General features: G+C 30.7%; 1 protein-coding gene across 2 annotated transcripts; it reads left to right on the top strand.

Moving 5' to 3' along the window:
• The first annotated feature begins 5,128 nt into the window (after positions 1 to 5,128).
• On the top strand, positions 5,129 to 10,949 carry LOC128982532 (uncharacterized protein K02A2.6-like). 2 transcript variants are annotated; one of them, XR_008489684.1, is made up of 2 exons: positions 5,129 to 10,591; positions 10,899 to 10,949. XR_008489684.1 is itself a non-coding variant. In XM_054401487.1 (2 exons), exon 2 carries the CDS (start codon positions 6,620 to 6,622, stop codon positions 9,836 to 9,838), a length of 3,219 nt encoding a protein of 1,072 aa, XP_054257462.1. In that variant the 5' UTR covers positions 5,129 to 5,320; positions 5,628 to 6,619; the 3' UTR covers positions 9,839 to 10,765. The 2 variants fall into 2 exon arrangements, 1 of the variants encoding a protein (XP_054257462.1); XM_054401487.1 differs by lacking the exon at positions 10,899 to 10,949 and having other exon boundaries at positions 5,129 to 5,320; positions 5,628 to 10,765.
• Positions 10,950 to 15,776: the final 4,827 nt, after the last annotated feature.

Raw genomic sequence — 15,776 nt, 5'->3', positions numbered from 1 at the left:
ACTTTAAACTATGTATTTATATTATGATAAAAAAAACCTGTCAATATTTATTTTCATATTATCGTTTCTATAATATTATTATATTTGTATTATTAATTACAAAAACATTACTAAAAAGTGTTCATTCATATATAATTATTATTATAAAAAACTTTAAAATATGTATTTATATTATGATAAAAAAACCTGTGAATATTTATTTGCATATTATCCTTCCTATAATATTATTATATATGTATTATTAATTACAAAAACATCATTAAAAAGTGTTCATTCATATAAAATTATTTTTATATAAAAATTTTAAAATATGTATTTATATTATGATAAAAAAAACCTGTCAATATTTAATTGCATATTATCCTTACTATAATTTTAATATATATGTATTATTATTATTAAAAACATTATTAAAAAGTGTTCATTCATATATCATTATAATTATAAAAATATTATAAAATATGTATTTATATTATGATCAAAAACATTTATATATATTTATTTGTATATTATCCTTCCTATAATATTATTATATATGTATTATTCATAACAAAAACATTATTAAAAAGTGTTCATTCATATATAATTATAATTATAAAAAAAATTTAAACTATGTATTTATATTATGATCAAAAAAACCTGTCAATATTTATTTTTATATTATCGTTTCTATAATAATATTATATTTGTATTATTAATTACAAAAACATTACTAAAAAGTGTTCATTCATATATAATTATTATTATAAAAAACTTTAAAATATGTATTTATATTATGATAAAAAAAACCTGTGAATATTTATTTGCATTTATCCTTCCTATAATATTATTATATATGTATTATTAATTACAAAAACATCATTAAAAACTGTTCATTCATATATAATTATTTTTATATAAAAATTTTAAAATATGTATTTATAATATGATAAAAAAAAAACCTGTCAATATTTAATTGCATATTATCCTTACTATAATATTAATATATATGTATTATTATTATTAAAATCATTATTAAAAAGTGTTCATTCATATATAATTATAATTATAAAAATATTATAAAATATGTATTTATATTATGATCAAAAACATTTATATATATTTATTTGTATATTATCCTTCCTATAATATTATTATATATGTATTATTAATAACAAAAACATTATTAAAAAGTGTTCATTCATATATAATTATTATTATAAAAATATTATAAAATATGTATTTATATTATGATCAAAAACATTTATATATATTTATTTGTATATTATCCTTCCTATAATATTATTATATATGTATTATTCATAACAAAAACATTATTAAAAAGTGTTCATTCATATATAATTATAATTATAAAAAAACTTTAAACTATGTATTTATATTATGATCAAAAAAACCTGTCAATATTTATTTGCATATTATCGTTTCTATAATATTATTATATTTGTATTATTAATTACAAAAACATTACTAAAAAGTGTTCATTCATATATAATTATTATTATAAAAAAACTTTAAACTATGTATTTATATTATGATCAAAAAAACCTGTCAATATTTATTTGCATATTATCGTTTCTATAATATTATTATATTTGTATTATTAATTACAAAAACATTACTAAAAAGTGTTCATTCATATATAATTATTATTAAAAAAATATTATAAAATATGTATTTATATTATGATCAAAAACATTTATATATATTTATTTGTATATTATCCTTCCTATAATATTATTATATATGTATTATTAATAACAAAAACATCATTAAAAAGTGTTCATTCATATATAATTATTTTTATATAAAAATTTTAAAATATATATTTATATTATGATAAAAAAATCTGTCAATATTTAATTGCATATTATCCTTACTATAATATTAATATATATGTATTATTATTATTAAAAACATTATTAAAAAGTGTTCATTCATATATAATTATAATTATAAAAATATTATAAAATATGTATTTATATTATGATAAAAAAAACCTGTCAATATTTAATTGCATATTATCCTTACTATAATATTAATATATATGTATTATTATTATTAAAAACATTATTAAAAAGTGTTCATTCATATATAATTATAATTATAAAAATATTATTAAATATGTATTTATATTATGATCAAAAACATTTATATATATTTATTTGTATATTATCCTTCCTATAATATTATTATATATGTATTATTCATAACAAAAACATTATTAAAAAGTGTTCATTCATATATTATTATTATTATAAAAATATTATAAAATATGTATTTATATTATGATCAAAAAAATTTATATATATTTATTTGTATATTATCCTTCCTATAATATTATTATATATGTATTATTCATAACAAAAACATTATTAAAAAGTGTTCATTCATATATAATTATAATTATAAAAAAACTTTAAACTATGTATTTATATTATGATCAAAAAAACCTGTCAATATTTATTTGCATATTATCGTTTCTATAATATTATTATATTTGTATTATTAATTACAAAAACATTACTAAAAAGTGTTCATTCATATATAATTATTATTATAAAAAAACTTTAAACTATGTATTTATATTATGATAAAAAAAACCTGTCAATATTTATTTGCATATTATCGTTTCTATAATATTATTATATTTGTATTATTAATTACAAAAACATTACTAAAAAGTGTTCATTCATATATTATTATTATTATAAAAAACTTTAAAATATGTATTTATATTATGATAAAAAAACCTGTGAATATTTATTTGCATATTATCCTTCCTATAATATTATTATATATGTATTATTAATAACAAAAACATTATTAAAAAGTGTTCATTCATATATAATTATTATTATAAAAATATTATAAAATATGTATTTATATTATGATCAAAAACATTTATATATATTTATTTGTATATTATCCTTCCTATAATATTATTATATATGTATTATTAATAACAAAAACATTATTCAAAAGTGTTCATTCATATATAATTATTATTATAAAAATATTATAAAATATGTATTTATATTATGATCAAAAACATTTATATATATTTATTTGTATATTATCCTTCCTATAATATTATTATATATGTATTATTAATAACAAAAACATCATTAAAAAGTGTTCATTCATATATAATTATTTTTATATAAAAATTATAAAATATGTATTTATATTATGATAAAAAAAACCTGTCAATATTTAATTGCATATTATCCTTACTAGAATATTAATATATATGTATTATTGTTATTAAAAACATTATTAAAAAGTGTTCATTCATATATAATTATAATTATAAAAATATTATAAAATATGTATTTATATTATGATCAAAAACATTTTTATATATTTATTTGTATATTATCCTTCCTATAATATTACCACAAATACACAATAAGGGTTCTCACTCAAATAATATTCAATGATAAGGCTCAATTAATTAGCAAAATTAAAATTACTAACTAATATCTATGTACACAACCACTAAATAAATTAGGGTTCACAACGCACCACGCTGTAACAGAAAACAGGTTAGGCCTACCCAACCGACTATAAAATCACAGCAGGTCTGCCTAAAACTCTGCTCAACAGTTCAGGTCCGCAGCCAATCTGCACAAGTCCGCAGCAAATCTGCACAAATAAAATTATTTTGTTCGGGCGCCGTTAATACGTCAGCAACTCAGCACCACTGCCAACCATAGTCCCTGTTCGCAGGCGCCATCTTGCGACGAAATTTTCTGCACTGGAAAAAAATATATTAATTAAAAGTGCAGCAGTCGCAACCGTTTGCCGGGGATAGCTCAGCCTACAATGGCTGGGTAAAGTTCCAGGGTCTGCGATAAGGTCGGGGAAACCACTAGGCCAATAGCCGGGTCTAACCGGTATAGGACTGGCTCATACACGGGCACTGTGAACAAGTAAAAAACAAGTCACAAAACAAACGTGCAATAATCACTACCAGGCCTACGCCGATTCTCCACACTCCTAGGGGGTCGTTGCTGACTACGCAACTCGGGCTTCGTCCTAACTATCCAATAGTTAAGCCCAGAGTGCCTAAAACACAGTGAGTTACACGACGACTTGCCAATAAAAACCACAACGCGAGCTATCAAAAGGCGGGGTCTACTAGGCCACTATAATCCAATACACAACTCTAATGCCCAAGCTAAGAATCAATCAGTTCACTCAATAATCGTACCACATAATAATATACAAGTACACTATAGGTAGAGTGACTACGCCACGAATAGCTGGTCTCAATAAATACCAAGCCAGACAGGCAAAACTAAATGGCAATTGCACTATTAAAATATTGAGCTACTTAGTAGCAGATAAATAACTGTTAAATACGTTCCAAACACTAGATAAATATATTATCTGATAGCCGGTACTCCGCTATCCAAGCTACCGAGATAACGTGTTGGACTACCAAACAAGCTGTTCAGGTTAAATTAAAATAATCAAATGAATAAACAATAACAACCCTACTACTGCTACTGCCAACTTTATGTTACTTAGCTGGGCTTCTGTTAATAGGCTAATAAAACTAGCTACTAGCCTACTGGCCTCGTGCTTCCAACTACGCACGCTAAATCGTGCAGCCTAGGTTTGTCGGGCCTCAGAGTTATTAGTAATATAACTAACTCTAGGTACAACGCAAAATAATAACTACTACAGCCAATTAAATTATATTATTTCGCTCTAGGGACGAACACATTGAAGCACTCTGCCATAAGCTAAGCACCGCAATTTTTGCACTGAGAAGAACAATGGCTGTGAGCACAGAAGAGGCGGCACTAACAGCATACTATGCCCTTCTTGAGAGTATTCTCTGTTATGGCATTGTGGTGTGGGGTGGATCGTCGGCACAGAACCTTAACAGAGTTCTCATCATGCAAAAGAGGGCTGTTCGAACCCTGACTGGCATTGAGACAACAGATAGTTGCAGACCACACACAAAAAAAGAAGATGACGATTCCCTAGTCTCTACGACTACGGAGAAGAGGACCAAGGTGTAATATATGTGCCTTATAATTTGTTATAACTTGTATACTCTATGGGCTGTGCTCCCTACCTCAATTCGTAAGAATAAAGCTCTCTATGTTCAACCATCAAAATGAAAGCATCTCTTATTTCAGAGCCTTGTCTAATGTCAGTATAAGTTACATATTATAGTAAAGATGGTTTTAAGTGTCAATAATTGTTAGTGTTACTATAAAAGAAATAGTATACATTACAGATTGTGGCGACGAGGATAAAGTTTTATAGTAAAAAGAGTACTAAATTTTATCTTCAAGTTTTTCAGGTATGTTTCACGACTAGGCCTAGCTTCTATTCCAGTCAAGAAGATAAACGTACTATTATAAATTAAAAGTGACAGACTATTTTCGATTCATTTTAAATTTTAGTAACTTAATCTTTCAAGTTGATATTTTTTTCTGAAAGTTTTAAGCCTAAAAACTTGAAATATAGGCCTACAGGAACTTTCAACTTTCATGTTTGAACAAACTTTCATGTCTGAACAGACTTTCATGTTAGAACAAACTTTCATGTTCATCGATTTGCATGTTAGGCAGAACATTGCAATGGTGTTTTAGTGATGTCACTTGTAGGTAATATATCTGAATTTGATGATTCTTGTGAAGAATGGGACTTATATGTACAAAGACTGGAACAATATTTTAGAGCTAACGACATTACTGATAATGGCAAGAAGGCGAGTGTCCTACTCTCTGTTGTGGGTAGGAAGGCTTTTAGAATTTTACATGATTTATGTCAACCAGACAAGCCTGGAGACAAGAAGTACACTGATTTGGTATCAATATTAAGTAATCACCTAAATCCTAAACCTTCTGAGATAGCGGAACGCTATAAGTTTCAGCATGTTAGACAGGTAAGTGGCCAATCAATTTCAGACTATGTGGTCTCACTTCAAAGGGCCGCTAAACACTGTAATTTTTCTCAAAGAGATGTCTCCTTACGTGATCAATTTGTTGCGGGACTCCTTAGTGATGTGGTGAAGAAGAAGCTTTTCACAGAGGTTGATAGTGAAAAGTTAACTTTTAAAAAAGTTGTTGAAATCGCGTTAGGCGTGGAATCTGCTGACTTAAATACTGCTACCTTACGTCAGCCTACAAGTAATATTAACTACACTAAAAAGAGTCGCTTTAATCAAAATGGGAGGAAATCTGGGTCATTTCAATCATCTGCTACGAGTGGGTCGAAGTCTACCTATGATGGGTCTTCACAGGGACCACGGACCACACTTCAGTATTCTCAGAGCAAACATTTTGTAAATAGTAGTAATAAGTCTAATCTCTCTCACAGACATCAGTCTAAATATTGTAATTGTTGCGGTAGATCGAATCACATAACCTCAAAATGTAGGTTTAGTTCTTATTCTTGTTTTCATTGTAACACAAAGGGACATTTGTCCAATGTTTGTCCTAAAAAGAAAAACAGTAACAAAGTAAAACATCATAACCTAGAAGTTGATGATAACTTAGTAGAAGACCCAGTGGAGTTAGTTAGGCCTAATGTTGATTTAAATGACGAATCACAAACCTCTGAGTTTGAGTCCTCCGAAGGAATTTTTAACATTAATATGAGTTTCAATGAGGTAAAACCTAGTCTTTGTAAGCCATATACTATGTGTGTGACTATTGAGGGTAAAAAGTTGTCTATGGAGTTAGATACGGGTAGTCCTATATCTGCAATTTCAGATAAAGTTTATGAAAAGGAATTCAAGCATGTTCCAATTGTCAGTACTGATCTTGTGCTAAGGTCATATGATGGTAGCCTTATTAAACCAATGGGTTTTTTGAATGTAAATGTTCAGTATGATAAAACTGTCAAAAATGATTTAAGTTTGTATGTAATCTCAAATGGAGGTCCAGCTTTGCTTGGCCGAGATTGGCTAAGTAGCCTAGGTATTGGTAACCTGAACTTAAACAATGTAAAAGTTTCTCCAGAAACTAACCCAAGAGTCGAGGACATTTTCCCTGAAGTAAATGAAGTTTTCTCTGAAAAACTAGGAACATTCAATAAAGGTAAGGTTAGCTTACAGTTAAAATCTGATTCTCACCCTGTATTTTTTAAGCCAAGACCTGTGCCTTTTTCTCTTGTGAAAAAAGTTGAAAATGAGATTGATAGGCTAGTAAATTGTGGTATTCTTGAACCAGTTGAAACTAATGAGTGGGGAACGCCTATTGTGGCAATTCCAAAATCTGATTCTAGTATAAGATTGTGTGGTGATTATTCTGTAACGCTTAACCCTTGTCTAGTTGTAGATCGCTATCCTTTGCCTAAGATTAGCGAATTGTTAAATAAGTTGTCTGGAGGTAAAATATTCAGTAAGATTGATTTGAAACACGCTTATCAACAAATTTTACTTGACGATGAGTCAAAGAAACTAACAACCATTTCTACGAGTAAAGGTTTGTTCATGTACACAAGAATTCCTTTTGGAATTACTTCAGGGCCTAGCATTTTTCAAAGAATTGTAGACCAGTTGGTAATTGGTATTGAAGGAACGGTAGCGTTTCAAGACGATATTTTGATCTCTGGTAAGAACGATTCAGAACATTTAGAGAACCTCAAACAAGTTTTGACTAGACTAAATGATTGTGGTTTAACAGTACATAAGACCAAGTGTGAATTTTTTCAGACTTCAATCAAGTACTTAGGGTACATTATTGACAGTCAGGGGCTGCACACAGATCCTGATAAGGTAAATGCTATAGTGAGTGCTCCAGCACCATCAAATATTACAGAATTGAAAGCCTTTTTAGGCCTTGTTAACTTTTATGGTTGTTTTGTGCAGGACCTTGCATCAATATTGCATCCTCTGTATCAACTGTTGCGCAAAGATGTTGACTGGGTATGGTCTAAGAAATGCAATGATTCTTTTAACAAAGTCAAAGAACTCATGACTTCTGTTGATTTTTTGGCTCATTACGATCCTAATTTACCATTGAAATTATCATGTGATGCAAGCTCTTACGGCTTGGGGTGTGTTCTTTCAACAATCTTAGAGTCGGGCAAAGAACGTCCAATCGCGTTCGCGTCTAGAGTTTTGTCAAAAGCCGAGAAAGGTTATAGTCAGACGGACAAGGAAGCTTTGTCGATTGTTTTTGGGGTCAAAAAGTTTAATCAATATCTTTTTGGGCGTCATTTTTCACTTGTAACTGATCATAAACCGCTTTTGAGTATTTTTGGGAAGAAAAAGGGCATTCCCCAAATTGCCGCTAATAGGTTGCAGCGGTGGGCATATTTTCTCAGTGCTTATGATTACTCTGTTATTTTTGTAAAGTCTTCAGATCATGGTAATGCTGATGGTTTGTCCAGATTGCCGCTCGATGTAAAAGGTAATGATAATCTTGATGATTATGACTTTTTACAATTTATTCAAGAAGGATGTGTACCGTTGAGTTCTAAAAATGTAGAATGTGAAACCAAAAAAGATGAAATTCTGTCTTCTGTATTAAGGTATGTACTACATGGTTGGCCATCAAATATTGATGGTAGTGTGAAATCTTATTTTTACAAAAAAGATGAATTGAATGTAGAAGCAAATTGCCTCATGTGGGGGTACAGAGTTGTAATTCCTAGTAGTCTTAGGCCTAGCCTATTAGCTGAATTACATAAAAATCATTTAGGAATTGTAAAAATGAAAAGTATTGCCAGGTCATGTATGTGGTGGCCGGGAATAGATAAGGATATTGAGAATGTCTCAAATCTTTGTGATTACTGTAACAATTCAAGGCCTAATCCGCCTAAAACTGTTTTGCATAGTTGGAATATACCCGAGAAACCTTGGGTAAGAGTACATGCAGATTTTTTTGGTCCTATCAATAACAAAATGTATCTTTTAGTAATTGATGCTTATTCTAAGTTTTTGGAAGTCATTCAGATGAATAGTATAACAAGTTCAGCAACTATGGTTCAGTTGAGAAAAATCTTTGCTAGGTATGGTTTACCTCAAGTGTTTGTAACAGACAATGGAAGGCAATGGACTTCTGATGAGTTTTCTAAATTCATGTCAAACAATGGTGTTAAGCATTTATTTACTGCCCCATATCATCCAGCAACTAACGGTGCTGCAGAAAATGCTGTTAAGTCTCTCAAAAAGTGTTGTAAAATAGCTAAAGAATCAAATGTAGATATTGAAACTGCCATTGATAGATTTTTGTTTGATTATCGTAACAGCCAACATTGTACAACTTGTGAATCTCCATCTAAACTCATGTTTGGTCGCTCGTTGCGTACTAGGTTTGACCTGCTTAGACCTTGTAAAAATGAAAATTGGCATCGCAATGTAGAGAAACAAAAAGCAAGTTTTCATGGTAACAGGACTGTTTCTTTCAGTGAAGGTGAATTGGTGTTAGTCCGTGATTATCGTCCAGGTCGTAGGTGGAGCAAGGCTCGCATTGTTAATCCCTTGAGTCCTGTTTCCTTTGAAGTGATCATTTTAGATTGTGACACAGTTTGTAAACGACACGCTGACCAAATTTTGCCTTTGAATGTGTGTCAAGACAATGTTTATGTTGGTGGTGACAATAACGTAACGTCTGTAGAGTCAGTAACTAGTGACCTAAACGAAACTTTATCTGTAGCTTCTCCCTTAAAATCTCCGCCTGTCACTAGTACACCAATTGTGCGTTCCGGCAGAAATTCTTTGTCACCGGTTAACCAAGATCCAAGCAGGCCTAACATAGCAACTAGTCCTATAAGCTCTTGCAAACAACCAAGTCCGGTTCATGTTGAACCTGAAAGAAGGTATCCTTTGAGAGATAGAATTAAAAAGAAAATTTTGGATATGTAACCTTGTGTTTTCAGGGAAGAATGAGTTCATAATATATAGATCATGAGTTATTGAGTTTTTATTGTTATGAAAGATATGTTTTATTTTCAGTTAAAGTAAATTCAAGTAAATTGTTTATTGCCTTATTTCAATTTTATGTTTAGCCTATATTATATACAAGATGTATTAAATTTTGTACTTTAGATTAAAAGAGAAGATTTGTTGATTTTTGTTGTACCACTTGTAATAATTTCCTTTGCTCTACGTTTGTTAAAAATTATAAAATTTGATGGTTGTTAAATTCATGTTAGTTAAAAATTATTGTAACTTTTGGAGAATTACAGTAGCCTAAGAATTTTAACAGTGTTCTGTTCTATTGTTTTTGTTAGATCATGTAAACTTGATTCTTATTTTATATTATTATGTGTAGGTCAAATTCTTTTCATTTTGTTTTACTGCTTTATCTTTGAAGGGGAGGATGATGTAATATATGTGCCTTATAATTTGTTATAACTTGTATACTCTATGGGCTGTGCTCCCTACCTCAATTCGTAAGAATAAAGCTCTCTATGTTCAACCATCAAAATGAAAGCATCTCTTATTTCAGAGCCTTGTCTAATGTCAGTATAAGTTACATATTATAGTAAAGATGGTTTTAAGTGTCAATAATTGTTAGTGTTACTATAAAAGAAATAGTATACATTACAGATTGTGGCGACGAGGATAAAGTTTTATAGTAAAAAGAGTACTAAATTTTATCTTCAAGTTTTTCAGGTATGTTTCACGACTAGGCCTAGCTTCTATTCCAGTCAAGAAGATAAACGTACTATTATAAATTAAAAGTGACAGACTATTTTCGATTCATTTTAAATTTTAGTAACTTAATCTTTCAAGTTGATATTTTTTTCTGAAAGTTTTAAGCCTAAAAACTTGAAATATAGGCCTACAGGAACTTTCAACTTTCATGTTTGAACAAACTTTCATGTCTGAACAGACTTTCATGTTAGAACAAACTTTCATGTTCATCGATTTGCATGTTAGGCAGAACATTGCAATGGTGTTTTAGTGATGTCACTTGTAGGTAATATATCTGAATTTGATGATTCTTGTGAAGAATGGGACTTATATGTACAAAGACTGGAACAATATTTTACTATGATCAAAAAAACCTGTCAATATTTATTTGCATATTATCGTTTCTATAATATTATTATATTTGTATTATTAATTACAAAAACATTACTAAAAAGTGTTCATTCATATATAATTATTATTATAAAAAAACTTTAAACTATGTATTTATATTATGATAAAAAAAACCTGTCAATATTTATTTGCATATTATCGTTTCTATAATATTATTATATTTGTATTATTAATTACAAAAACATTACTAAAAAGTGTTCATTCATATATTATTATTATTATAAAAAACTTTAAAATATGTATTTATATTATGATAAAAAAACCTGTGAATATTTATTTGCATATTATCCTTCCTATAATATTATTATATATGTATTATTAATAACAAAAACATTATTAAAAAGTGTTCATTCATATATAATTATTATTATAAAAATATTATAAAATATGTATTTATATTATGATCAAAAACATTTATATATATTTATTTGTATATTATCCTTCCTATAATATTATTATATATGTATTATTAATAACAAAAACATTATTCAAAAGTGTTCATTCATATATAATTATTATTATAAAAATATTATAAAATATGTATTTATATTATGATCAAAAACATTTATATATATTTATTTGTATATTATCCTTCCTATAATATTATTATATATGTATTATTAATAACAAAAACATCATTAAAAAGTGTTCATTCATATATAATTATTTTTATATAAAAATTATAAAATATGTATTTATATTATGATAAAAAAAACCTGTCAATATTTAATTGCATATTATCCTTACTAGAATATTAATATATATGTATTATTGTTATTAAAAACATTATTAAAAAGTGTTCATTCATATATAATTATAATTATAAAAATATTATAAAATATGTATTTATATTATGATCAAAAACATTTTTATATATTTATTTGTATATTATCCTTCCTATAATATTACCACAAATACACAATAAGGGTTCTCACTCAAATAATATTCAATGATAAGGCTCAATTAATTAGCAAAATTAAAATTACTAACTAATATCTATGTACACAACCACTAAATAAATTAGGGTTCACAACGCACCACGCTGTAACAGAAAACAGGTTAGGCCTACCCAACCGACTATAAAATCACAGCAGGTCTGCCTAAAACTCTGCTCAACAGTTCAGGTCCGCAGCCAATCTGCACAAGTCCGCAGCAAATCTGCACAAATAAAATTATTTTGTTCGGGCGCCGTTAATACGTCAGCAACTCAGCACCACTGCCAACCATAGTCCCTGTTCGCAGGCGCCATCTTGCGACGAAATTTTCTGCACTGGAAAAAAATATATTAATTAAAAGTGCAGCAGTCGCAACCGTTTGCCGGGGATAGCTCAGCCTACAATGGCTGGGTAAAGTTCCAGGGTCTGCGATAAGGTCGGGGAAACCACTAGGCCAATAGCCGGGTCTAACCGGTATAGGACTGGCTCATACACGGGCACTGTGAACAAGTAAAAAACAAGTCACAAAACAAACGTGCAATAATCACTACCAGGCCTACGCCGATTCTCCACACTCCTAGGGGGTCGTTGCTGACTACGCAACTCGGGCTTCGTCCTAACTATCCAATAGTTAAGCCCAGAGTGCCTAAAACACAGTGAGTTACACGACGACTTGCCAATAAAAACCACAACGCGAGCTATCAAAAGGCGGGGTCTACTAGGCCACTATAATCCAATACACAACTCTAATGCCCAAGCTAAGAATCAATCAGTTCACTCAATAATCGTACCACATAATAATATACAAGTACACTATAGGTAGAGTGACTACGCCACGAATAGCTGGTCTCAATAAATACCAAGCCAGACAGGCAAAACTAAATGGCAATTGCACTATTAAAATATTGAGCTACTTAGTAGCAGATAAATAACTGTTAAATACGTTCCAAACACTAGATAAATATATTATCTGATAGCCGGTACTCCGCTATCCAAGCTACCGAGATAACGTGTTGGACTACCAAACAAGCTGTTCAGGTTAAATTAAAATAATCAAATGAATAAACAATAACAACCCTACTACTGCTACTGCCAACTTTATGTTACTTAGCTGGGCTTCTGTTAATAGGCTAATAAAACTAGCTACTAGCCTACTGGCCTCGTGCTTCCAACTACGCACGCTAAATCGTGCAGCCTAGGTTTGTCGGGCCTCAGAGTTATTAGTAATATAACTAACTCTAGGTACAACGCAAAATAATAACTACTACAGCCAATTAAATTATATTATTTCGCTCTAGGGACGAACACATTGAAGCACTCTGCCATAAGCTAAGCACCGCAATTTTTGCACTGAGAAGAACAATGGCTGTGAGCACAGAAGAGGCGGCACTAACAGCATACTATGCCCTTCTTGAGAGTATTCTCTGTTATGGCATTGTGGTGTGGGGTGGATCGTCGGCACAGAACCTTAACAGAGTTCTCATCATGCAAAAGAGGGCTGTTCGAACCCTGACTGGCATTGAGACAACAGATAGTTGCAGACCACACACAAAAAAAGAAGATGACGATTCCCTAGTCTCTACGACTACGGAGAAGAGGACCAAGGTAAAAGGTAAAAGGTAAAAGACCACAGTTTAGGAGGTTAAAAATCCTGACCGTAGTCAACCTCTTCATACTACGGACTCTTACCATTGTCGACTCTTCCAGGACCTGTCGTCATCAGGAGGTGCACTCATACAACACAAGACGAAGAAATGATTACAACCTTCCTGCTCACAACACAAGGCTCTATGAAGAGAAACCCTCATACATGCGTGCCAAGTTTTTTAACGTCCTTCCCGTCCACTTGAAGTCTCTTCAACCCAGAAAACTGAAGAAAGAACTAAAGTGCTGGCTGTTACATAGACCATTTTATAGTCTGAATGAGTATTTGTCTTGGCAAGAACTTGAATAAATCATCACTGCAAGAACTCTGATAAGCTATTTTTTATTCTTAAAAAATAACAATTTGTTTTGACTTTTATATAGCAATTGCACAATTCTGTATTGACGCCCTTTCAATCTTAAAGATTGTAAATAAAGTATTCTTGTATCTTGTATCTTGTATCTTGTATCTCTAGCACCTGCCCAGAACCGTCAGGAATACACTTTAATATTATTCCTGACTAATATAAATCCTAACTACCGTCAGGCTTCTAACTCTCGCAATAAAACCAGATATTAATATTATCAAACTAATAATATCAAGTCGTCCACTCACCACAAGTGGGTCAGTACCCAACTTACACCAACACTCGGCGCGATCACACCACCAGCATACTCCGACACCACTGTCACGTACACCACTGGACGTCTCACTAGACACACGCTCGCTCTTCACTGCACGGGATCCACGACTCGAATGTCTCTGTCCTAGGCTATCCTGAAGATCTAGGATATCCCAGGCTTATCGGCACTGATAAGCAGGGTCAAAGGGCGCTCGCTAGCCTCGCTGCCGCCGCTCACTCACCTCATCAATCGGTGCGCGGCCAAATAGCAAATAATTACCCCCCTAGGAAAAATAACTCGTTACACTTTTAGCGGCAGTAGTGTTACAGTTGACTTTGATTTTAGCGTATTGTGGTGTAATTCTCTTCTTGATGCATTCTTTGTTTGAAGTAAATATCTGCAATCTTCATGGAAATCTTGATTCTTGTATCCCTATATTTTGCTGCTAATTTTGCTTGACTAGCTTCACTAAATAACTTCTTGATCAGCATTGTACGTGTTATTAAATTTACGGAAAGTAAATAAAAGAAACGTCTTATAACACTTAAAACATATATTTACGCTTATACTGTTACTCACAAGACGGTAAATATACAAAAAAGGTGGTAAGTAGTGATCGATTTCGATTGGACACTCCAATCATCATCAGACCCAATAGGCGAATGACAAGAATCTTGAATGGCGTCCCTACTTATACCCTATTGGCTACCGGAAGCACCGGCCAATACATTTTTATAAGTGCAACTGGAATCAAAATGTATTTGTTCATTAATCAACTTATTTCTATCTTTACATTTTTCCTTATAAATATACAATTCTTCCCAAGCATTCATTACATATCCTTTCTTACAATTCTTTAAAATATCTAGACTATCCTCCATTTTTCCTAGTGAGTGCCTATTTTGTAACAGGTGTTGTGCGACATTTGATCTTTCCGGTTTGTTGTTCCTCCATGCAGATATGTGGTTTTTGAAGCGATAACGAAGTTCACAGTCTGTCCAATGTAGAAGCTATCACAATCGTCACAATTGATTTTATATATGCCTGAAGTGTCGAATTTGTTACAATCTTCTATTTTTGGATGCAGTATTTTACTCATGGTGTTCTGAGTCCTGTAGGCTATTGAAACTCCGTATTTCTTGAATCTGTTAGCAGTCCTTTGTGTTGTAGTCCCCGTGTAGCTAAATGTGATATATCTAGTGTTTTCCTCTTTTATCTCTTCTAATGTTGTTCTGCTGTGTAGTGTATTCTGTCTATCGATTTTCCCCCCCGCCTTCCTTGCGATGTCCTCTTTCGTCTTGGTCCGAAATCCATTCACTTGAGCGATCTTCTTAATGGTGTCCAGTTCTTTTTTCCTATTGGTTTGGCTAAGTGGGATCTTATAGGCTTGGTACAGCATAGATCTAAAGGCTGCGGTCTTGTGGATTGTCGGATGGATAGACTTGTTGTTGATTGTAGTGTCCGTTTGCGTAGGTTTCCTGTAGATGTCAAACTCTATCTTGCTGTCTTTTCTCTCTAATGTGAGGTCCAGGAATTTGATCTTTTTGTTT

The sequence above is a fragment of the Macrosteles quadrilineatus genome, unplaced genomic scaffold, assembly GCF_028750875.1.
Source record: "Macrosteles quadrilineatus isolate MER2022 unplaced genomic scaffold, UCM_ALF_1.0 Scaffold_464__1_contigs__length_62434, whole genome shotgun sequence".
NCBI classification, from domain to species: Eukaryota; Metazoa; Arthropoda; class Insecta; order Hemiptera; family Cicadellidae; genus Macrosteles; species Macrosteles quadrilineatus.
This window is presented reverse-complemented; position numbering and strand designations above follow the sequence as displayed.